The 24943-nt window shown below is 38.7% G+C and overlaps 1 protein-coding gene across 1 annotated transcript in view; it reads right to left on the minus strand.

Moving 5' to 3' along the window:
• Nucleotides 1–24943, minus strand: part of fstl5 (follistatin-like 5) — a 162585-nt gene that overhangs the window by 135703 nt on the left and 1939 nt on the right. Inside the window, exon 2 of the mRNA XM_053682396.1 lies at nt 3017–3155. Within this exon, the coding sequence (XP_053538371.1) occupies nt 3017–3155 (139 nt within the window). The remainder of the gene's footprint in view (nt 1–3016; nt 3156–24943) is intronic.

A 24943-nucleotide genomic window follows, 5' to 3' on the forward strand; every position in this document is an offset into this window, starting at 1 on the left:
TATTCTTTAGATACTGTAGATTATTTAATTGCGTATGATGTAAGGCTTAGAACTTGGATCGGGTTTGTCGTGGAGCGTTTTCCCAGTGGTCAGTGTGACTTAAAATGGCCACCTAGACATAGACATACACGTCTTAAACTTTATCTCTCCTACCAGTCCTCTCTCTTTCTTTCTCTCTCTCTCTCGTTCAACATTGCAGTGTTCGAGGTGGCAGTTTATGAGGCACAGCTTCCTTGCTCTTCTCTTTCCCTCTATCTCCACCTGTCTTTTCACTGTCATCAATGATAAGACATCATTGGCATTAAAAAAAAAAAATAATAATAAAAAAAATTAAAAAATAACAATTTGTCACATAAGAAACAGCACGTTAATTACTCTCCATAGGCGGTGGTTTGACATTCGGTTATCTCAAAGGATGTATTCGAACCCAGGCTGGTTTTCCTGCATGTACATTCATCCCGGTTCTTTTGTGATGTTCTTTAAAAAAAAAAAAAAAATGCTGTCTGTCCATCTGTCAAAAGAAAGCGATTAACTTTCACGAATTCATTTGCAGATATGAATAAATGCAATTTCTTCCTGCTAAAGACACCTGCTAAGCCCAAATCCTCTCCCTAAACCCACACTGCCCTCCCTGTCATTCTCTGCTCGTGTTAAATTTAACATTCAGTTTTTTTGTTGTTTTTTTTTTATCTGAAAGCTGGTCTATTACGTAATATATTACTTCCATGCTAATGGAGAAAGAGATCTAAAACAAAACTATGGAATGTCTGATCATCTTTTTTTGCAAATGAATGTAGAAGTAATACCCTAAAATAAAGGGTTGCCATTTAAAATAAAGTATGAACTCGAACCTTTTAGGAAGATGGAACCATTTACCAGCAACAACAACAACAACAAAAAAATCCCTGATGTGCGTTAATGCCCGTTTTGTTGTTTTGAGTGCTCACGGTCACAGAGGATACAAATAACCGTGCCTCGCCAAGCAAACATTTAAAAAAAAACAACAAAACAAACCTCTGCAATTTCATCTGTAATTGCTGATTGTTGTCATGACAACAGACCTGAATCACAAGCATGACAACGTTACAAAAATGTATATATTGATATATAATATTGATATACGGAATTTTACTCAATCCAGCGTTTGATTATATTGAGCTTATACATGCAGATGAAAACAGCTGAAAGCAAAGAGAGACAGGTCTTTTTTTTTTTTTTTTTTTTTTTAGCTTAAAGTACGAGTAGTTTGTTATTTATTTCCCCTGACCTTTCGATATTTTTTTTTTAATGAATATATGAAGTTTTTATTTTTCTATTTCCGAGACGGATTTATGAAGTTATGACCTTCTTGTATTTGTGTACGTGGGTGTTACTGCTATATTCCACTACTGTTTATAGTCAGGGTATGGGTTGAGGTGTGAATTCATGTGCTGGCATTTATTTATTAAGTCCAGGTTTACAAAATTCATTAACATTATGCAAAGCTCAAAATCAGAAAACAGCCCTTGGCCAAGATTCAGGCAGGTTAAAATGTCAGGTAGATGGTAATGTCAGGTAGAAAAACAAACATTTGGCAAGAACTATGGCAGGAGTTAGCAAAAACGTGTAAAACAAACATTTCTTTCTTTTTTCTCCTTCAGAGGACGTGAGGAAACGTAATGAGAACAAAATATTTGCATATTTGATAAACATTGTTTCATATAGGACTATAGGTCTGCAGTCCGGTCTCAAGCCATTTTCTGTACTGAAATGGATTTGTCTCAGACTTTTCAGCATTAGTTCTCGATACTAAACCTAGCTTAATCATTGGCACAATGCACAAATGAAGCTGAAGTAGACAGCCTCAAAAGTATTTGATGGGTTGAGGTCTTCAGCTTGACTCATTTGAACTTGACTTGATATTGACCCCTTAAGACTTGGTTTTGACTCAATCTCATCTAGTCCTGGTCTTGGACATGTCTGACACTGTGACAATAGCATTCTTGACTACAGCGCTAGTGCCAAAAAAGCAATCCTTTTGAAAAAGAAGACGCAATCGACATATATTTATGAAGTTAAGAATGAGAATATAAAATAATGCTAGTTTTGCTAACCTGCTATAGAATTAGTATTTATACACACATCTATTAGCAATTAATTACTGCGTGCCCCCCCCCCCCCCCCCCCCCCAAGGGGAATGCTGTACTCCATCATTATTTATTTGATCATGTTTGATCATGTTTATTTCTTTTAGTTTCATTCAACCAATTGGCAAAGCCGAGTCAACATTGATCCGTGAACACAAATTAAACCCTTGCCAATAATTAATTAGCTGACAAGCCTAATTTGGCTTCCTGAAACAAGACTCTCAGGGAGAAATTGATGAAGTTCCACCTGCAGGAAACCGGCAGAACCTTGCCCTGTTTTTGTTAAATCTCTCTAAGTCTGAAACAGAGGTTTTGTTCCCTCAAGGAGACATAAACAGGCTTAGTTTCATCGGATCAGCTGTGACAAAGAGAACGCCTCTTTGCCCCGAGCCCGTGGCCTGCCTTAGTGCCTCCACCAGAGTTTAATTGATCCATTATATAATGTGAGGTTCCCCTCTGTGAGAGAAACATGGGAAACAGGAAGAGCTCGTTAGGAAAACAAAAGGCCTGTCTCGACACCTTGATTGTGTGTGATTGAGTGCACACACAATATCAACCCCCCTGCTGTTGGAGTCAGTCAATAAATGTGCAATTACGCAACGGCACTGGGTGGCACCATGTTGATTGTGGATAGAAGGTTCGAGCTTACTGCCTACGACTCAACCCTGTACACTTTGTTACATCTAACACTGATCTAGTATGTGGTAATATGTGTTTGGTGTCAAATCCACTGAAAAGGGCTGCGCTATAAAGCCTAGCTTCCCCAGAAGCATAGAAATCAAAAGCTTGCTCGAAGTGCTGTTGACTTGCTCAGTAATTAGCTTCATATTCGCTGAGGCAGTGCTCTCATATTGTTAAGAGAGGCCTAATAGAACAGGAAAGATCGATACCTTGTGTCGGAATCTAACAAGCGGTCGATAGTCCAGAGGAGTGAGTGTATCCATGCTGGGCCGAGCGTCTGCAGTGAGGACGCTGCTGAAGAGCAGGATGGCCATCCAGTAACTTCCGGAGCCTCTCATTGGCTCTTTCCTGTGGGAAAAAAAAATGCAAATAAATCAAAACAATGGCAGATTTGGGGTCTCTAATGCACTCTGAGTTCAATCGCTGTTTAGTTTGGGATGGTACATCAGGATTGAGGTGATTAGAGCAGACAATAGGAACTGCCAATCTGCAGCGGCTTTAAACTAATGCTGTCAGTATAAAACCCACATGCAAGATTTAATCTATCTCAAATTAATTAAGGAAACAGAAGCCTTGTAAAAGAAAGAAAGATTAAAAGGAAGTGAAAAGGGTGATACATAACCCAGTCTCAGAAGAAACATCTGCAACGTCTTCTATCCCTTTACTACATGGTGTTGCCATATGGCAACAATTAATTTAATCTGATAATGATAAATCTCGAAATTTTGGATAGGCATTCATACAGAACTACTTTTTTCCTATGTAACTGGACAAGTGGACGCTTGAACTTTGACATAACAGAAAATGTCATCTCAGATGACCAGGAAGTGCTGTTTGGACTTCCTTTTCTGCAGTCACACGGCATGGTGAAGTTCATCCTCGGAGGGCTCTCAAAACTGTATACATATTTCAACATTGAGGCAAAAACTACTTCAAGGAAATAGATATAACATTTATTTTTTCTCATTTAAACAAGTTTATATATCTTGAGTATTTTATTAAATGGTAAAACGTTATTGTTGCCATATGGCAACAAAATGTAATAATGGAACTGTCTTACAGTATGTGCATTCAAGAACTGAAACGTGCAAAAAGAAAAAAGACACGAATTGTTTTTTTTCACATTTAAAGTAAGAAAGACTGTTGTCATCTCAGAATTTTGCAATTGTACCTTATTTTCTCATTTTTATGTTTCAAGAGAAATAATAAAGAATTCAAGAAAAAGAATATATATACAATGCTTTACCCAAAACATGCTTGGATCTAATTTTATATATATATATATATATATATATATATATATATATATATATATATATATATATATATATATATATATATATATATATATATAATGTGTATATATATATATATACCTGAACTAATTCAAGTCATAGAATTTTATTTTTTATTTTTTTTACATTTTTTAAATGTAAATGTAATAATTCATGCAGTAGAGGGATATTGAAGATTACTGCTCTGTCACAAGCACAAACTAATCAAACTTTGACTTCACTGCTCTGTAGGTCACCTTCTGCACTAACATAATTTAACCATGGCACATCTCCACTATGCCTTTTACATAATAACGGTAGGAAATAAATATTGACATTGACATCACTTCTAAAAACGTCGAGCATCGCACACTTCGTGTGTAATTTTGCGCTTTTCATGACATGCATTTAGACTTCGGAGGTGCTGTATATGTATGCAAAGTAAATAATATATTATCAAGTAATATAATAACGCCATCAGAAGTCAGGTAATAAGTTGAATGAAGTCAACCTGAGTGCAACGAAAGTGTCACATGATCTCATTATAAATACATCTACACCGGGAAGGCCCAGGGGTTTGTCAGAGGACATATCAAAATAAACTGCATCATTAAAAAAAATATATCGATACATAAATAAACAAGCAAGAAACTACAGAAAAATCATTCATTAAGAATAAGTGAAGGATATGACACAACTGTGACTCTGGCTATGTACAGAGGTCATTATTTAAAATAAATAATAATAATTTAAAAAAAAAGCAATCACGCGACCAGAAGCATGTAGACTCCGCAAACATGGACGAAGCTACTTTGGTCTGATGAAATGAAAAGGTTCCTTTTGGTCCTTGGTACAAAGTGTGAGTTTTGGTGGAAAGTCAACACTGTTCATTGCATCCCCACAGTGAAGCATGGTGGTGGCGGCATCATGTTGTGCAGACGCTGTTTATCAGCAGAGACTCGGAAACCGGTCAATGGACACAGCCGAATACGTGACAATCCTAGAAGAAATGCTGTACCAGTCTGTTACAGACTCACAAGAATCTCTAGAATTGATGAGAAAGTTTGTTGATTGGAGATGGATGGCAGAGAGAGAGAGAGAGAGAGAGAGGAGAATTAACTCAAATAATCACTCAACCGTGGTGAGTAGAAAAGCATCTCAGAATGCACAACTGAATGTTAACGTTGAGGTGGATGGGCTAAACAGCAGACCAACACACCAGGTTTCATTCTTTCAGCCAGGAACAGGAATCTGAGGCGACACTGGGAACAGCCCCACCCAAACTAGACAGTTGACGACTGGGAAAACAAAACCCTTATGCTGTTTTTCCAATCTTCAACGGTCCACGTTTAGTAAGTCCGAGATCACGTTTTTTTTTTCTCCGTCCTGATATACGATCTGGAAATGAACCGAATCTCTCGGCGTCTATCTGTAGGATTTTATGTATTACTCTGCTGCCACACGATTCTAGCCGTTCCTATTAAAGTGGTACAGACGAACCAGGAAGTCATTATACACAAAGTAACTCCAAGTAACTCCAAGTAATGTTGGACTAGAAAAGCTTTATATCTTGAATTGCAAATCTAAAATAAGAAGTTGGCTCCAAAAGCTCTTGTGCTAAGCAGAACAGCAGTGTCACCTGGCAGGTGTATCGGGATGTTTAAATAGCGTCTGTTTCTAGGTCAGAAGAGTTTGCTTTGTTATAAGTTGCCCCTCTGTGTTGCTTTATTATGAGTTGTCTCTCAGTTTAATAAGCACGAGTCTTTCATTGCTCTTCCTAGCTCTAAGCTCTTCAGCGCTGTGATAATTGTTTTCGTTTCAGTGATTCATTATTCATGCGTCTTCGTGTATTTCCGGCATGGAAAAAAAAGAAACCCAATCATTTGAAAGTAAACAGCTTAACTAGCAGTGTGTAGTACCAATAAATTCCATCACATGCGATCCACTTGTCATATAAATATATGAACAGCCTGATGAATATTTGTTCATGCTTTAGATGGAAATCCAATTCATCACGGTCTTGTCATGTTGAGCTAGTTAAGTTGTGTGCGTTGCTTATCTCTGATCTTCAGAAAGGCAGAATCTGAGCCCCCTGTGTCTGTCCAAGTTTAGGATTCAGTCAGCATATTTCAGACTCTGTTGGCGCATGCGCTCGGGGGAAATGACTGGCACGGAAAAGGAAGGGGAGAGTAGGGCGAAGGAACAGGGATGGGGAAGAGGACACGAATGAAAAGCTGTTACTCTGACTATAGGGGCAGTCATCATAACTTCACCTGGTGGCCATAAATCGGTCGTGGCAGGGTAAAGCGCTTTGGCATTGACTTTTAAATGAGACATATCTATCACCCAAGATGTACACGTGGAATCACATGCTGACAGGATCCAAGCAGGCATTGCAGCCCCAGGCTAGGGTTTTTTTTTTTCTAAGAGCGCTCAGCCCAGAGCAAATGCTCAGAATGGAACATCATACTGTGTAAGAAAGATCAGAACACCAGTGTTCAGAAATCTTCCAAGACATGCAATGAGTTTTATCAAGATCTAATGAAACCCGTATCGTTTTCCAAACAGGATGTTTCTACTTTACGTCTCCGTTAAGAAGTCGAGAACTAGCTGAGATGAAGTCTTAAGAAGGTCAGCGTTGAGTCCAAATGAGATCGAGATCAAGTCAAGATCGAGTCCAAAAACCATCAAATCCTTGCTGAGAATTAGCTAGAATACTACAGAATCATTCTATACAATAGATTTAGAAGACAACACAAACGTTATTATTTACCAAGACCATATGTAGCAAGAACAATGCCCAAGACCAAGCCAGCACAGAAAACGTCTTGACAAGGCTACAGCCGTAACAGGATTATAATTATTGAGGCAATATATAAGGAATAAATCTTAACACGATGTGCTGCTATAGAAAAATAATCAGTGTTACCGTCATTAGAGTTGTGTTCTTCATATACCATGGCAAATTTTAGTTCAAATTCCATCCATCCATCCATCTTATCCTACACAGGGTTGCAGCGAAGCCTGGAGCCTATCCGAGGGAACTCTGGGCACAAGGCAGGAGACACTCTGGACGGGGTGTCAACGCATTGCGGTTCACAATATATTCACACACTATCAGCCTACAATACATGTCTTTGGACTGGGGGAAGAAACCGAAGTACTCAGAGGAAACCCACTAAGCATGGAGAGAACATGCAAACTCTGCACACACAGGGCAGAGGTGGGATTCGAACCCTGTAGGTGTAAGCGAGGTGCTAACCAGAGTAGAATTAACCACTAAGCCAGCATGCCTCTCAACAACACTTTTTTCTATTAATTACAGAATGACACATCGTACGTATTATTTGTTTTGGTTACATTTACTGTTGTGGAACATCCATGAGACAAGTTAATTATGTGAGATAGTTACGTGTATGTGATCATTTATGTGATAGCAGCTAACGGTCGTCCCACCAAACTGAAACAAATATGTCATTTGAGTTTCCCTTTCCTTGCTATAAATATATCGGCTGATTGATTTTTGCTGCAAGCCAGGAGCAGTTCAGACCGAACACCGGCAGCATTTGCATGGCTAAAGAAACAATTAACTGGAATGAGAATGGACGTGATATTGCAATAAAATAATTAGACGCTTGCAGTGAGTAATTTGTTGCTGTGTCGAGTTCGTTTAGGTTAACATCAACACAAATGTAAGCTGATGGGAAACAAATAAGGCTGTTGCGTCTGCTTTGAGCTATCTCTTTTTGCCACAACTTTTATTCCCGACTTTACGCACAAGCGAGGTTTGTTCTGGGAAAAATGATGAGGTGAAACATTTCACGGTAATGTTTAGACAAACGGATGAAGTGGAGGACTTTAGGAAATAGTTTATTTTGTTTAAAGATCTTATGTGCGTTTTTTTTTTTTTTTCTTCTTCCATTTAGTACTGCCTTTCAGAAGCTGCATAAGATATTTACATGTTTTAGAGAAGACAAAATAATAACAATTTACACAGATTATCCTATTCAAAAGTTTACACCCCCCTGGTTCTTAATGTATTGTGTTGCCTTCTTGGGGCGGCTGTGGTTCAGGTGGTAGAGCGGGTTATCTACTAATCGTACGGTTGGCGGTTCGATTCCCGGCCCACGTGACTCCACATACCGAGGTGTCCTTGGGCAAGACGCTGAACCCCAAGTTGCTCTCGATGGCAAGTTAGCGCCTTGCATGGCAGCTCTGCTACCATTGGTGTGTGAGTGTGTGAAAGGGTGAATGAGACACAGTGTAAAGCGCTTTGGATAAAAGCGCTATATAAGTGCGCCTTCTACCATTGAGCATCAGTGAACGGTCGCACCTTGTGTAATAGTCGTGTATGAGACGAGTCTCTCAGTCGTCCTCGGTGTGAAAAGATGGATCTCGACATCACATAGCCGCTGTTAAAAGGAAAGGACTCAAATATACAGAAGATGCTGGAAAAGTAAAGAATGTGCAGGACCTGGAGGATTTTCCTGAAGAACAGTAGGCGGTTTAACTGCTCAGGACGAACAAGGGACTCTATCACAAAACATAAACACATCATGTCGTCGATCATCCAGGTAACGACGCGCGGTATTAAGAATCGAGCGTGTGTAAACTTTTAAACGGGTTCATTTGTGTAAATTCAGTTATTATCGTGTCTTGTGGACTATATGTAAAGATCTGTTATGTGAAATAGCTTATTCAGGGCAGGACTAAATAAACAACTAAATGAGATTTTTATTATCCCTTTTGTTTAAAAAAAAAGAAAAAAGGATGAGCATTTTGCAGCTTCTTCAACGCATATGTAAACATATGACCTCAACTGTATAGGACGATGATATGAAAATGAAGATAGACACATAATTAAAGAAATTTACTACGGTCTGCTAACGTCTTCAATCAGAAAATGGGGTGGGAGAAGGATTTTTTTCCCCGATCCATTAGGATGTTTTATTTACTTTTCACCATTGCCACTAGCGTATTTCTGCCTGCTCTGTGAGTTTCATGTCATCCTGTTCCTCGTCCTATTAGTATCTTTTAGATGAGCATTGAGGCAGCGGTCACCACACTCTGAGATATTCATTTCAGTTTTCTGACAGTACCAGAACTTTGTCTTCAGCTGTCTTTGGTGGCAATGGCACTTAATTAGCTGCCAGTGAGTATGTCTTCCAGGTCAACCCAGTCAGTGAACTCCAATTCCGGACATACGACGATGCCTACAAACATGTGTGCCCTGGACTACACTCCCCAGAGGTAACACACTCTGCCTTGTTCACAGTCGCTAGACTTTTGATCGATCACACCTGCTCACAATCAGTTCAATTCAATTCAATCTGATCTGTGCAGCGCTTTTTACAACGGACATTGTCTCAAAGCAGCTTCACAGAAGCATATACACACAGGATAGAGATTTTAAGTGTGTGAATTTATCCCTATTGAGCGAGCCGTTGGCGACGGTTGCGAGGAAAAACTCCCTAAGATGTTAAGAGGAAGAAACCTTGAGAGGAACCGAACTCAGAAGGGAACCCGTCCTCATCTGCGTAACAACAGATAGTGTGAAAGTAAAGGAAAGTTCAGTGTGGTTTAATATCACACGCACACAAGCACTCTTTAAAAGAGGCTTTCACTCATCCACAGTTTGCGAATTATATGCTCAGTTTGTTCTGTATTCCTGATGTCTGTTTTGCTGTGTTTGCTGACCTGGAGTGAATTTTGTTAGTTTCCCTCTTTCTCGTTTTTGCCTTTGCCCAGTTTGTCCTGTTTGTTGATTGCCTGACTTGCCTGTTTTCTGACCCTCAACTTGCCTATCGATTGGAATTTTCCTGCACTTCTTTCCTTGAAGAAAAACTTAACTGTGATCGCATCTGTTCCAAGAAACTCATCACCAAAAAAGAGCAAAATTGGGCTGAAATACATACAAGAAACTGTTTTTTTTTTTTTTTTTTTTTTTTTTAAATTTCTATGAATGAGTTTGAGCATGAATGTAAAAATAAATAAATAAATAAATAAATAAACACAATTCAGATTCAAATTTATGAAACTAGCAGGTGTAAGCAATAATCTTGCTGCTTCTTCGTATTTTGACAGTGACATCCGGTGAAATGAGAAATAATGGGTTACCAGTTTAAACTTTCTATCATCAAACTACCTAAATGTATGTAAATATGAAGGAAAAAAATAAAAAAAAACCCAGACCATTCTTTTCGTGTACATTTGAAACTTAATCCACTCCACTCCACTGTGATCGAACAATCTTTATGCAACTGACACACAAATTTCAAGGTTCTACTGCGGGTCCTAAAGGCAGATTTGTGAGTCTTCAGCATCTGGCTAAAAGGATAAAAACAGAAACATATGTTATCTGAATTCATTTATTATTCAGTGAAGTACTCTGAACTTTCCGTGAACCTCGGTGCTTTTAGACTTGAGCTTACATTAAATCGATGAGTGTTCTTAGACACCAAGGTCACCCTTTGTCCTGAAGACTCAGACAGTGTAACCACTATTAGCATTGATTTGGCTCTAAATACCTGAATATAGATCGTGCATGGTTGTGCCAGTGCACAGCACTTTTTCAACTGTCTCGCCACTTTTTTTTCTTCTTTTTTTTCTTCTTTGTTCTAAGCAATGAGGAATAGGTGGTCAGAATAAACTGGTAGCAGTCTAAAATAACAGATAGGAACTGCCAATTCCTGTCATTCTGATTTCAGTTATTTCGAAACCTCAAAAAAGTTCCACAAACTTGGTTGACAAAATGTTAATAAAACAGTAAATTGTAACTGGAGTTCAAAATTCAGCTTAATAAAAATTAAAATGATTTATTACTCTGAAATTTATATAGGCATTATGGGATTCATAAAATAAGGTTCCGTTGGCTGTCAGTCATTATCATGAACGTTTCTGTTTCCTTCCTGTTTTCTCCACATCTCAGTCTTGGTCACACCTGATAAGTTTGTCCCGCACTTCCTCTAGTCTTAGAGTTTTGGTTTTGAGCATTTTTCATATGGATGGATTTGGATGAATTAAGTTCATCCTACATAAGTATTGTGATGGACCCTGTCCAAGAGCAGTATGAATTTTTGTATAAGTTTTTATTTTCTTTCAGTTTATCCTCCTTAACAATTTAGCCTCTATTAACAATCTGAATTATTTTCAGATTAAAACCTAAAGATTGTAGGATTTAGAGAATGTGTTTAAACTCTTATGTATTAGGGCACATCATGTAATCATTATAAAAGCCAGGGTCAGAGCACAGACAGATAACAACGAACCAGGATAATCCATAATCCAAACAGGAAAACAGACAAAGGTCATAGAAACTCAAAACAAAGAAACACGGAACACTAAAAGTAAAGCTTGGGTCATTCCAGAGTGATTACCTGTATATCTTGGCATTGAAAAATCACCTGTTGTGTATTTTTTTTTGTTTGTTTGGTTTGGTTGGGGTTTTATTTGGTCTTGGTTTAATTATGACGGCCATCTTTATGTCATGGCAAACAACACATTTTGGTTATACAGATGTTTGCAGAATCCTCAATAACTTCGGAGCTGTAGTCACTTACTACTTTTATTACAGGAGAAACATCACCACAGCTCTTTTTATGACATTGTTCATTTGTAAAACACCCAACGGAACATCGTAAATCCATATTTGGATAAAATCTATTCACGCATACTAACTGTACACCTGGTTCTTCAAATCTGGCCCTCAAAGTCTACTGTCCTGGAGAGTTTACCTCCAATCTCAAACTCAAAATTTTTACAGCAGAATGCTACTATAGAGAACTTATTTCTGTCAAAATTTCACGTTCGTATCTGGTCCCCCACCAGAGATATTCAACCTAGAAGTCTCAAACCTGAAGTGTCCTGAATGCACTCTTTTCTTACCTAGGTACCGCTTAAAAAATTAAGATTGAGACTCGAACCCCTTCCCATTACAAATAGAGCCTAAAGTCAAACTGTGAGCAATCTTGAGCATTACATTTGGACTTAATTTCTAAGTCGAAGGAACAAGAATGTGCAAAATGTTTATACTGCATGTTCATGTAACTTGTAATGTCGTCTAGAGATAAGGCTGTATAACCTAAATTTTTTGTGTGCCATGACACAAAGATGACTGTCATAGCTAGACCAAATAAATAATAATAATAATAATAATAATAATAATAATAATAATAATAATAATAAAACACTGATGATTTTGCAATGCCAGTACATAGAGATCACTTAAAATCACTCAAAAAAAAAAAGTAGGAAAATTAAAAACAATCGCGCAACCAATTTTGCAATTGTTTGGCTGGTTGAGATGGAATTACCAATTTATAAATGCACTTTAACAATGAATAAAACTTTGCAAAGATACAAAAGAATAGAAGAGTATAAATGGTGAATCTAATGAAGGGCTATACTCCGAACAGGTGCACACATTAGGTAACAGACGAATGCTTTGACAGGCACATGACAATGTAAGAAAAAAATTAATCAGTCTATTTTTAAAACAGTTGTACTATACGGTATGTGAAAGTCCAGACTTTCTGTTTTTGTCAATTTTATTTTGATGTTTGGGTGTATGGCAAAATCTCACAAATACATAAACAGTAAAAAAAAAGGTGATAGTGTTAATTTGAGCTACACTGGCAAACCTCACAATCTGAATAGACATAACATTAGCATCAGTGTAGTGACGTCAATAAATGGTCTGCACTTATATAGCACTTTTTTAACCTTAGCAGTTCTACAAAGCGCTTTACACTGTTTCTTATTCACCCATTCACACACACCAATGGCTACAGAGCTGCCATGCAAGGCGCTAGCCTGCCATCAGGAGTAACTTGGAGTTCAGTGTCTCGCCCAAGGACACTTCGGCATGTGGAAACACGTGGGACGGGAATCGATCCGCCAACCCTACGATTAGCAGACAACCCGCTCTACCGTCTGAGCCACAGCCGCCCCAATACAATCTCAAATGATAACGAGTAACAGAATAAGTTCAATAGTATCAACTCAATAGTCCAGCCAATAGTCCAAAAAATATGTTTTTTTTCAGTTTCTAATATTTCTGTTTAGAGTATATCCAGTCTGCTTTATCGACGAAACAAGATGAAAGAAGATTTAAGTGATAGGTTATATTGTTTTATTTCATTTGATATTGCCTTGATATTACGTCGCAAGCGCAGATTGTGTAATATTACTACACATGTACCGTACATCCTCAGTTTTAATAACTTTCTGCTAATTTTGAGCCCAAATCTGCATACATATCCTACAGTGCCTCTGATATAGGGATGGCCACAGGCTAAGCAGCACAGGTTGTGTCTTTGTTATACAAATCTAGCATTACTGTTTGAACTATTCTCGTTTTTCTTATCATGAGTGCAACGGAACACTTTGATATCCCATTCACGCATAAAAAAGCCACCGAATGAGAAAAGTTCATTATCAGAAAGCGTTGCGGCGATATGAGGAAAATAAACACAGAAGCGATGCTGCTACACAGTCACACAATTACACCTATCGTTTAAGGTGTGTGGTAGGCTGTCGTGTTTTTAAGTAGCAGCTTTCTTCGTTCATGCTTGACTGACATGTAGGCATAACAAATTGCAAAAGAAAGGTTTTGTTGTTGTTGTTGTTGTTTGTTTATAGCCCACAGGAAATTATCACATCTCAGAAGGAGGTGCGAACATTTACAGTTTAGCCCTGGCATTTACAATTTTGACCCCTCAGTCTACAACAATACAGCCTGAAAACTAGGCTTTTATGATTTTTTATAAACAGATCAAATTTACCCGACAGAAAAGACAGTTTACTGATGAGGAATGGACACGGGATATGAAAGACTCTCATTTGCATTTGCTAGTGGTTACTTTTGCTTCAAGGTGACTTTATCAATGTGAACTTGAAAACAAGTGGGCAGGCACACAGTGGCTTAGTGGTTAGCATGTTTGCATCGTACCTCCAGGGTCGGGGGTTTGATTCCCACTGTGGCCCTGTGTGTGCGGAGTTTGCATGTTCTCCCCGTGCTGTGGGGAGTTTCCTCCAGTTTCCTCCCCCAGTCCAAAGACATGTGCGGATTGGCGTTTCCAAATGGGTGTGTGAATGTGTATGTGATTGTGCCCTGTGATGGATTGGCACCCTGTCCAGGGTGTACCCTGCCTTGTGCCCCATGCTCCCTGGGACAGGCTCCAGGTTCCCCGTGACCCTGAGAAGGATAAGCGGTATAGAAGATGGATGGATGGAAAACAAGTGGGCAGGGCTGTGGTGTCTTTGGCTGGTAAAATGGAGGCACTGTTTGTTTTTAAGTAGCAGTCACACGGGATTTATTTTGTCTCGCTATGCGTTTCTTAGTTTTTCTTGGTGCACATGTGGAAAAATAATATTAATAAAGCCATTTTTTTTAAAAGAAGTAAATCAAACTATTCCACTCACCTCATCCAGCGATGTATGCTAGGATTGCTCTCGGCCTAATTTTTCAAAATGATACCAAAAATGTTTTTTTTTTATTTGGTATGAATGAATTACTGTATATGACTCTCATAGGAATGATTTTTGTTCGTATGAACCATTTTCTTCTTTTAAATTTTGTGTTCATATAGTCATATCAGATAATCACGTTCTCACAATGCGTCATAAAATACAATCACTTCTATGGTCTTTTGGATGAGTTCATAATATAATGTTTTAATGTTTTATTTTATACGTTCCTTTATTATTGTATGCCATCTTACAAATAATCATATCCTGCTAAATATATGGATGTGGATACTTTCATGCTTTTAGCAATAAAAGTACAATCTAGACAAAACACTGACATTATTTATTTATTTATTTATTATTTTTACTCTAGGACAAATTGTTCAGTGAGCAGGTTTATTATTTAGTATTTATCATCATAAATAAACACGACACTTATTTTCTGCTTCTGTCAGTTTATAATTTTTTTTTTTTACATTTATATGTGAAGGTCTTGACATTTATCCAGCTTGTGACCAGCACAAACGTTTCATATGAAGGACAACAGACCTGCTGATCATCATGTGATCACATGTCCTGGTTCTCTAGACAGATTAAAACAGGAGCTTAATTCTAATCCTAATCCTAATCCTGGCCCTTGAATATCCCTGACTCAAAATGCTGTGCAGGTAAATGGACTGGAGGTTTGGCCTTGTGTGGGTTTTTCATATCTCTGCTTTTACAGAATCATAGTTTTTGTTGTTGAATAGCCAAGAAAGGACGTGTTAAATGTTAAAATGATGATTAAAAAAAAAATGTTAAATGCTCTAGAATGACAAAATCTAAGTAAGACATAGGTGTAAGTTAACAGAGAAATGTGTCTGACTTTGTAATTTTGTACGCTTACACTTGCAGTACACAACATACAGTATGTTTCTCTTAAAGTTGATACTAATATTGTTTAATGTCTAACACTCATTTAGAGTCCCGTTTTCTTAGACATAGAGTTGAGGAGTTGATGGACAATTTGCTCCTTTCTTTATCTTTAAAAAATATTATTATTATTATTATTATTATTATTATTATTATTATTATTATTATAAATACAATTGCATCTGCATTTTAATGCAATTTTATTTATTTATTATTTTTTAAAATTTATTTATTAATACAAATTTCACATTTTCGAATGTTTAATTTTAAAAAAAAAAACCTCTTTTTTGTTGAAGAATGTAGGAGACATGTTTCAGATTAAAAACAAGAAAGCACATTTTTGCCTAAGATCCCTCTAAGTCTAGTCCTTCTTGTTACTAATTTTAAAGAATCAAATACTCATACTTCAAACATAAAGGAAGTTATTGAAATAAAACTATTTCCTACCTTTGACCTTGCTGTGACCTTGCTGTGACCTTGACCCTGTTTGGATCAATTCCAAAATCTAATCAGTTCATCTGCTTGTTATAATAATAATGATTCGATATAAATCCTACAAACATTCAGGCAATTGTTCTTGAGATATGTCCATGTGTCCATTCCAACGACAGTCTTGGAATGGACACGTGGACAACTCAAAAACATAATTCCTCCACTACCTAGCGGTGCAGCATATAAATACCATGAAGGCAGAAACAATCAAGAGCCAAAGTCCTCAGAAGAACCTCCAAGATACCTCGGAACAACCCGAAAGATGATTGCGTAATAGAACTACAAGAAAATTTAACCAAGTTTTAAAGCTAATATTGACTACATTTTCTAAAAAAAAATAAAATATTTTCTCTCTCAGAATGCTTTTTTTAATATTTATTTATATATATTCTGGTTGTAGCTTTTTTCTTTTTTTTTTACTTGTGACTCACTTTCTTCAGACGTGTATCATTCCAGATCTATTCCCTAAAGATTTACACTTCCCAAATACAGTTCATGACCATGCCACACATGGATTATGTAGATTTGTACCTATGAACTGCTTCTGTAATCATGAAGACTGTCTTGTGTTCATCCTAGAACTCCTATTCCAAATACTTCCACCACACAGTATTGTTTTCCTTAAGCCCACTGTATTAAACTTGATATCACCCAGAAGACAATGGCTTCCCTTTTGAATCCTCTCAAGCTTTCTTCCTCATGTCATCTCAGGGTCTTACCACTGGTGGGGATCTAAATCTTCATCCAGTTTTCCCTCTGAAGCACACTGAAGCACACTGCAAAACAAACCCAAAATCTTGTCCGGCGTCTTCCGTCAGCTACACAGCATCGACTCCATCCAAGTTACACGTCCAACATGCTAATCCTGCTCCACGATGATTCACTTATTAAAGGAGTGAATCGCTCACCCGAGCCCAGAACACCAACTGCATTTAAATGAATTTCTGAAGTGAAGCAATTCAACCAGAAAGGGAACGCAGAACAGACGTGGTATTATTGTTAAACAGAGCGTGATTGCACGCCGCAATGTTTTTGTAATAAAAAGAATCGAGACTCTCAGGAATCTGAACGCAGCCAAATCAAACCCAGGCTCAAGGAGAAAATGTCTCTCCCTCAGCGTTTACGCGAATCTCCAGAGATGTTCGCTCAAATCAAATGGTTCAGAGCTCAGTCTCACTCATCACGCCTGCTCCAGCATGCCAGGTAATATGTAACCATCTACGAGAACGGGAAAAAAAAAGTGTTCCCCTGGGTCTGAGGCTAAGGATTCCGCCAAACTCCAAACTAATGAACTCCTTGTGCTTTTTAAACGTAGATGAGATAAAAAGACAACAGGGACCGGAGCATTGCGAGAAATAAGTCGCAGCTTTCTCAAGGAGATGTATTTTGTCAGACCTGGAATTTTATCCCATAATTACCCCCAATCAGCTACTGCATAGGCTGTGTGCAAATTCAAGCATTTATTTTCAATTATTCTAGGTTATCAAGGTCATGTGACTGAAATGCTAAAGCTACTGAAACTGTTCATTCGCAATCAGAGAGAGAGAGAGAGAGAGAGAGAGAGAGAGAGAGAGATAGACAGGAAGACAGGACAGGCATTAGGGATCAGCTAATCACTTCAGCAGTGCTCGAGCTCATTTTTTAACCTCTCCAGACTTTGATGGCTTTGATCATTCTCTGCTCCGCCGCGCCAGATCAAGCACTAAAAAAAAAAAAAAAAAAAAAAAAATACCAGCTGCTATGAAATATATATGCAATACCTGGTGCAAGAGTGACAGAACTCCTCTGCATCTGCTCTCTCTCTCCGAGACAAGAGACCGCTTTAACCCTCCTATTACATTGGAAATTTTTTTTTACATTCATTATGTTATGGGTCAAAATGACTTCCACGGATTAAATACACACAAAAACAGCCAAGAACGGCTTATAACAGTAAACCTTTATTACGGCGTGTCAGAGACAAACCATAAGAAGAAATATTTCAGAAAAATTATAACAGAAAAAGAGAGACTAACCAGCATCTCAAATGTGGGAATGGGTCAAAGTGACCCGTAACATAATAGGAGGGTGAATCCTGGTGACATGTTGTCAGATAGCTTCAATGGCCGCCCAGAGCGTTAATTAGACTGATTTATGGATGATGGATGGCGTCTGGGTTAGTGCCGATGTCCGCTGAAAGTTAATAGATGGTGGGAGTGACCAGTTAAAACAAAAACTAGCTGAGATTCTTTTTTTTTATTTGTTATTCCTGTAAATAGTTAGCTGTCTAGAGAAGTGATGTCAGAAGGGGACATTGTGATTGCTAGAACAGTCCATATCACTTATCCTACACAGGGTTGCATGAGCCTATCCCAGGGAACTCAAGGCACAAGGTGAAAGACACCCTGGACGGGGTGCCAACCCGTCACAGGGCACGATCACACACACATTCACACACCACAGACGATTTGGAAATGCCAGTCAGCCTACAACGCAAGTCTTTGGACTGGGGGAGGAAACCGGAGTACCCGGAGGAAACCCCTGAAGCATGCGGAGAACAAGCAAACTCTGCACACACAGGGTGGAGACAGAAATCAAACCCCCAACCCTGGAGGTGAGAGGTAAACATGCCTACCATTAAGCCACCGTGCCCTCATGCTGTTTAATATGAGGGGAAAATCTCAAACAAAAGGTTTTGGTGGTAGCTCCTAAAAACAAGCTGTTCTTTTCTCACTCACCATTTCCCAGCAACACCGAATGTCATATTAACGAGAAATCCAAAATAGAAGTTGGACTCAATGTGGCTAGTTAGCGATCTACGAGATGACAAGCATGCTGGTGTTTAGTGGGATTAGCATGAAAGTTGAGCGTAGCGATGAGGAGTTGAGAGAGCGTGAGCTGAAGTGAGAGCTAAATCCTACTGGGCCCACTATCAACAGTACAGCATTGTGATTGATTATTTGTAGGAAACAAAAAATGAATCGTGTGTGCCATGGGTGGGTTTTCCCTTTACCAGTTGATTAAAGAGGAAATCTGAGCTGCTGTGTTATGCAACAGATGTAAGAGCTTCCAAACTCCGTGTGTTGTGTCGTAGGACGGGTGCTATGATGTGCAGTCAGCTGCAACCTGCGCCCATTAAAATGCAATGGCTGACTGGAGAACTTGGCAAGGATGTGTTCATGCTGTGACAGATGCATCTTCAGTACAAAAAGAGAAGGAGAGACAGATGGAGTGAGAGAGATGGGGAGAGAAACTCGACCAATAACTAAAGAATGTTGCATGTTCTACAGTGACACCATCATCACAGGGGCGTTTCCATTGTAGGAACTTTTCCACTGGAAGAACCTAGACCAATTTTACTTGCTGATCCAGTAGTTCCTGCTCTGGGCTCTGGAGTAGGTACTTTTCTGCAGGCCTGAAAGTACTGGGGTGGGCCCCACACTACACTTGCACCTGTGGAAATCAAGGTGTATCAAACTTGACTCATGCTACAGGCTACAATGTAGTGATTTTTTACAGTAACCCCATAAAACAGCCATTTGACTATGTGGTTGACACCATGCAGTCATCCAGCACATGATCACAACATCACAACAACTCACTTTGAATGGTTTTAGCCATACCTTTGTTCAACTGTAAGGACATTATCCACTCCATAATCCCTCATTCCCTCTCCCAACCTTTGGAATATATCTTACAGTAGAAACGGTTCAGTGTATCACGGACACACGTATACATGGAAATGCATTAGATTTCATTCTGCTGATTTGCTATAAAGCAAGACGTTGGTGGCTGTGGAGTGTGTTTTAAATATCCCAATTTGGCAACCCTGTCATTAGCCATCTTGTCTACTCTTCCTACTCCTCCACTGAAAATCCACTGAGGATGTGGCTGTGTGATTCGTACCCCAATGGGCCTCTATTAGTGTTTCTGCAATGCACGTTTTTGACCATTGGTGCAATAATTACGCCATCCATCCATCCATCCATCCATTTTTCATACTGCTTATCCTACACAGAATCACAGGGAAGCCTGTCCCAGGTAACTCGGGTCACAAGGCGGGGGATAGCCTGGACGGTGCTCCAACTCATCACAGTTCATTATTGCACACACATTCACACGCTATGGACAATTTTGGAATGCCAATCAGCCTACAACAGTTACCCATTTGTGAGCTTCAAGGTACGTTCACACATACAGAAACTCGCAGCGACAAAGCGACCGGAGATCATTCATTTTCAACGAGAGCCGGTGACTTCCAGGAACATGAGAGGCAGCCACCATTGGCGGCTAGATGTGGGCGTGTCCAGTGACGTGACAAAGTTAAGAAAAGTTTATGCAAATTTGGAGTGATTTGATGCAGCAACTACCAATAGGAGTGAAGACGGTAGAGCAAACGCGATCTATGATCTGCCATGCTGCTTGCGAGTCCAAACTGTTTCGTGGTCCCAGACGGTCTGGCGCTTTAACTTCCACCGCAGATAGATGGCCGCAAGGGCAAAGAGCACACACTGCTTCTCGTTCGTCTTGTATATATCATATATACACTGGTGAATGTTATATTCCAACGCTCTCCCTCAAGAATGTTTCATTTTAGAGACAAGAAAACTGGTTTGTTGTCAAGAGTGGAATGCTAGTTGCGCCACCCAGTGATAAATGTTACTACGACAACCAGTATTAGGAATGCCAACTAGCAAATTAATAGTACACCGACTGGTGACTAGCAGCGATAAAATCACTGTATGTGTGCGTTTCACAGAAAGACCTGTGCTGCCATTAAAAAAATTAAACCAACAGACCATGAGCTGCAAAACAGTCGCTCATGACAATGACATTAATAGATTCAAAGCTGAAAAATTTATCTCTGTGTGTGTGTGTGTGTGTGTGTGTGTGTGTGTGTGGAACCACTACTGATTAGAAACCTACTGTATATTCATGAATATTATACCACAGCCTTGCTGAATTCTCAAATCTGATTGGTCAGAAGGTGTTGATTCATGTTCTATAACAGCAGCTCTGAGAGTAGTTGCATCTGCAAGGCAAATCAAAGGTTAATATATATATATATATATATATATATATATATATATATATATATATATATATATATATATATATATATATATATATATATATATATATATATTAAAGTGTTGTTATTTAACAAATAAAAACATATAACCATTGATATGGTGAAATATTCTGTAAGGAGATGCTTATATAAAATGTATGGAAGGAGTCTCCAGTGTCAGCATTTTTCTAAACACAGGAAAATCTTCAGGACAGAAGACCAGTTTCTCAGTAATATGACAAGATGGATTTTTTTTTTTCATCTTATTACCTTCAGTAGAGAGAGAAAAAAAAGAGAGGCTGGTGAGGAAACAACTGTTTATAGCTGCTATAACAAAAGCGATAACACGAGCATGTTTTGCAGATGTTCCACAACATTAAATGTAACCACAAATGGTTACAAAATTATAGCTTGGCATTGTTTAAGCAATAAAACATGTAACTGTTGGAAAATGCTGTGGTACAACAGGGAATTTAAGAAAACCACTTGTTGTTATTGGAAAATAATACATTTTAAGGTGGTATCACTACCTCTATGTTGCATTGGGCCACATCACACCAAGCTTTTTTTTTTTTTTTCTTTTAATATTTTTTCCCTGTAACAGCATGCCCCCAAGTGTTTTATTTCATGTTTTATTTCATTCATGGCATTTGTCAGACGCACTTATCCAGAACGACTCACGTTTTTTTTTTTATCTCATTTTATCTCACTTCGTGCAACAAATTAAAACAGGGAACAATGCAAATGATCACGTCCTGGGGAGTGTGTTAGTGCTCTCTTTTTTTATTTGTACAAAAAGGTTCTGGGATCACAGTAGAAAAGCATTAACACACACACACACACACACTCACACACACACACACACACACAGAACAATGGAACTCAACACACAGCCCACTTAAATCTGAAAGATCAGCACTTAACAAACACAGTGTGTCTGAAAATCCACTTCAGTTTATTTAATAAATTTGTCGAACTACAGCAACTGAAGACTTCTTCTTTTGACAAGCAAAACCACAAACCTCTGTCATCAAAACTCTGGAGTAACACAAATGGAACGATGGGAATTATTCTGTGATAAAAAAAAAAAATCCAAAATAAATCAAAATAATTTAGTATTCTAGCGTCTTCAAAGTCGACGGCCTTTTCGCAGAGAATTTCCAGAAATGTATTCTTGGCGTTTTCTCACCCGATTTCTTGAGGAATTTCCCTGAGATGCTTTTTAAACAGTATTAAAGGAGTTCCCGCCGACGCCGGACTCTTATCGGCTGCTTTTCGGAAAACACCCCCCCCCCCCCCCCACACACACACACACCCGAGTCGTCCGTTTTTAAAATCCATCCCATATTTGTTTGTACGTAAAATGTTCGTTTTCTAATGAAAGAAATGAATATGTCGGCACAGTTATATTTTTCTCAACGACACCGATTTCAAACATTTAATCATAAAACCAAAAGGATTTTTAAGCTCATGAGAAACATTTCAGTCTCTAAACTTTTGACCCGTCGTGTACTGTACATATAAAACCCTGCAATCCTTCACACAATTTACTCAGAACCCCGGTGACTATTCAGAGATCACACTCTCTAATTGGCATCCAGATGTGTTAATCTACTCGCTTTCTGAAGCTTTTGCAGGAATCCCTTCAACAAAACATTTGAGATTTCGCACTAACTGGAATTTATGGAATGCTATTAAAGACTAAGGTTAGTTTGAGACGTAAGGTTATTTATTCAACGTAACCTTATTACAACTTCATTCATTCAGATATTCAGATATTTCACACATACTACGAGTGCGTGAGGATAAATTCGGCAGTCGCTTAGCGGCACGGTGGCTTAGTGGTTAGCGCGTTTGCCTCGCACCTCCGGATTTGGGGGTTTGAGCCCTGCCTCTGCCTTTTGTGCACAGAGTGTGCATGTTCTCCCCGTGCTTTGGGGTTTCCTCCTGATAATCTGGTTTCCTCCCCCAGTCCAAAGACATGCATTGCAGGCTTATCGGAATTTCCAAATTGTCCATAGCGTGTGAATTGTGCCCTGTCATGGGTTGGCACGCCATTGAATGGTGTCCTCTACCTTGTACCTCAAGTTCCCTGGCATAGACCCCAGGCTCTCTGCGACCACGTGTAGGAGAAGTGGTATAGAAAATGTATGGATGGCTAATACCCAGCAATATTTTTGTCTACCATTGCTCAGTTTGATCAAAGTTGCTTGCTATATGTAGGAGGCAGTCCTATTTTGAGCTACTCCTAGCTGCCATGGTTTCACCGCTAACGCCTGGCTAGGTCAGTGGCAACGAAGATTACATTGCACGCTACAGAAGATATCCAAAACTGTTTATGTGAGTAGAGAAAAACATGGCGAGGTTCCTTTACATAGATAGGAATACAATTCTGAAGGATAAATGCTTTGTGGATAAATTGGATCTGTACACAAAGCACTGTTTACTAGTGTCAGAACAAGCAGGAAATTTGTATTTGTGCTGGGTTTTATTGGATACACGAACGCCTGACAGCGATAGTAAGCATGGCAAATATCACCGACTTGGCAAGTATCACTAACTCTGACTTTTTTATTAATTGCAGGAAAATTAGAGCTAAAATACTTCATAATGGGTTGAAAATGTAACACAAAACATCTGATCAATTTTCACATCTCTTGCCTCTTCCACTTCCTCTCACCAATCACCACCTCCCGTTGATACAAACTGACCTCTAGCCATTTTGTCACCTGGCTGTCAGTTTCAGATGGGGCAATTACAGCTTTCTTTTAAGATTATTACTTGCGATGGTGAACAAGACGATCCCAAAGAGATCTTGGCTGAATTCTACGACAGACCGTGCGATAATGCATGGTCTCCATGTCAGATTATTCAGTGAAGATCCAGGTAGACCTGTGATTAAAGAAAATGACTATGTTCTGTTTATGGCAATCAGAAATCAAAATGCCAACCAGAGCTATGTTTTCTCTCCAGTTGCTTGTACTGTTTTGTGTAATCGTATGCAGTCCTCCTATTGGTGGCTTTTCGATAAGCATTGTAGCAGTGGTCACACTCTGAGATTATTATTATTTTTTTTTTGGTGGTGTTTTTCCTCCACAATTTCATCACCTGCCAATTTCAACCCAACAGCCAGCTGTCACGGCAGAATAACACACTCAGAGGAAAGTGCTATCCGACCTCTTCCAAATACACGCGCTCACACATTTTCATGACCATCTAGGGTGGATATGATTGACAGGGGAACAAGAGTATGTTATTCCTCGCACCCAGACAGCCCAGGCAAATTTGCTCTCTATGACATCGTCATGATTCAATCTCTTGATGATAGAGTAAATGCTTTTACGGGTTGCACCATTCAGGAAACACACGCTGAGATTTTAAGCAAGAATTTCTGACCAGCTGTTTTTGGTCGAAATGGCATTAAATTGTGCTTTCTAATTTAACTCCTGACCTAAGAATTCTTGTAGACTGTGAGATTTTTGTCTGTGAGGCCAGCTTGATGCAGTCAGTCCAACATCCTCATTTAAATTCACTCCTGTGTGTTGTTGAGATATTAGGAGATAAAGAAAAACTCCTCGTGGATTGACTTTTTTCCAATTCGCAAGTTACACGTTCAGTTTACATCATTCTACTTCACCACTGTTACTCTTTCTGCACCAATACACAGAACAAGTATGGACTCCAAGCCAGCTGAAGTTTATTGACCAACTCAGATGTAAATGGATATACCTATATATATATATATATATATATATATATATATATATATATATATATATATATATATATATACACGTAATTTTTTTAAAGGGTTGAGTTATTCTCTTGTGTAGAGTGATTCCTTTGCTTATAAGGAAAAAAAACCCACTTATGCTGCCATTACTACAATCACTCCCCTTTTTATTCATGATGTTGCTTTTCAAATTTCAGTCTTGTCAGCA

The sequence above is a fragment of the Ictalurus punctatus genome, chromosome 8, assembly GCF_001660625.3.
Source record: "Ictalurus punctatus breed USDA103 chromosome 8, Coco_2.0, whole genome shotgun sequence".
Lineage (NCBI taxonomy): Eukaryota > Metazoa > Chordata > Actinopteri > Siluriformes > Ictaluridae > Ictalurus > Ictalurus punctatus.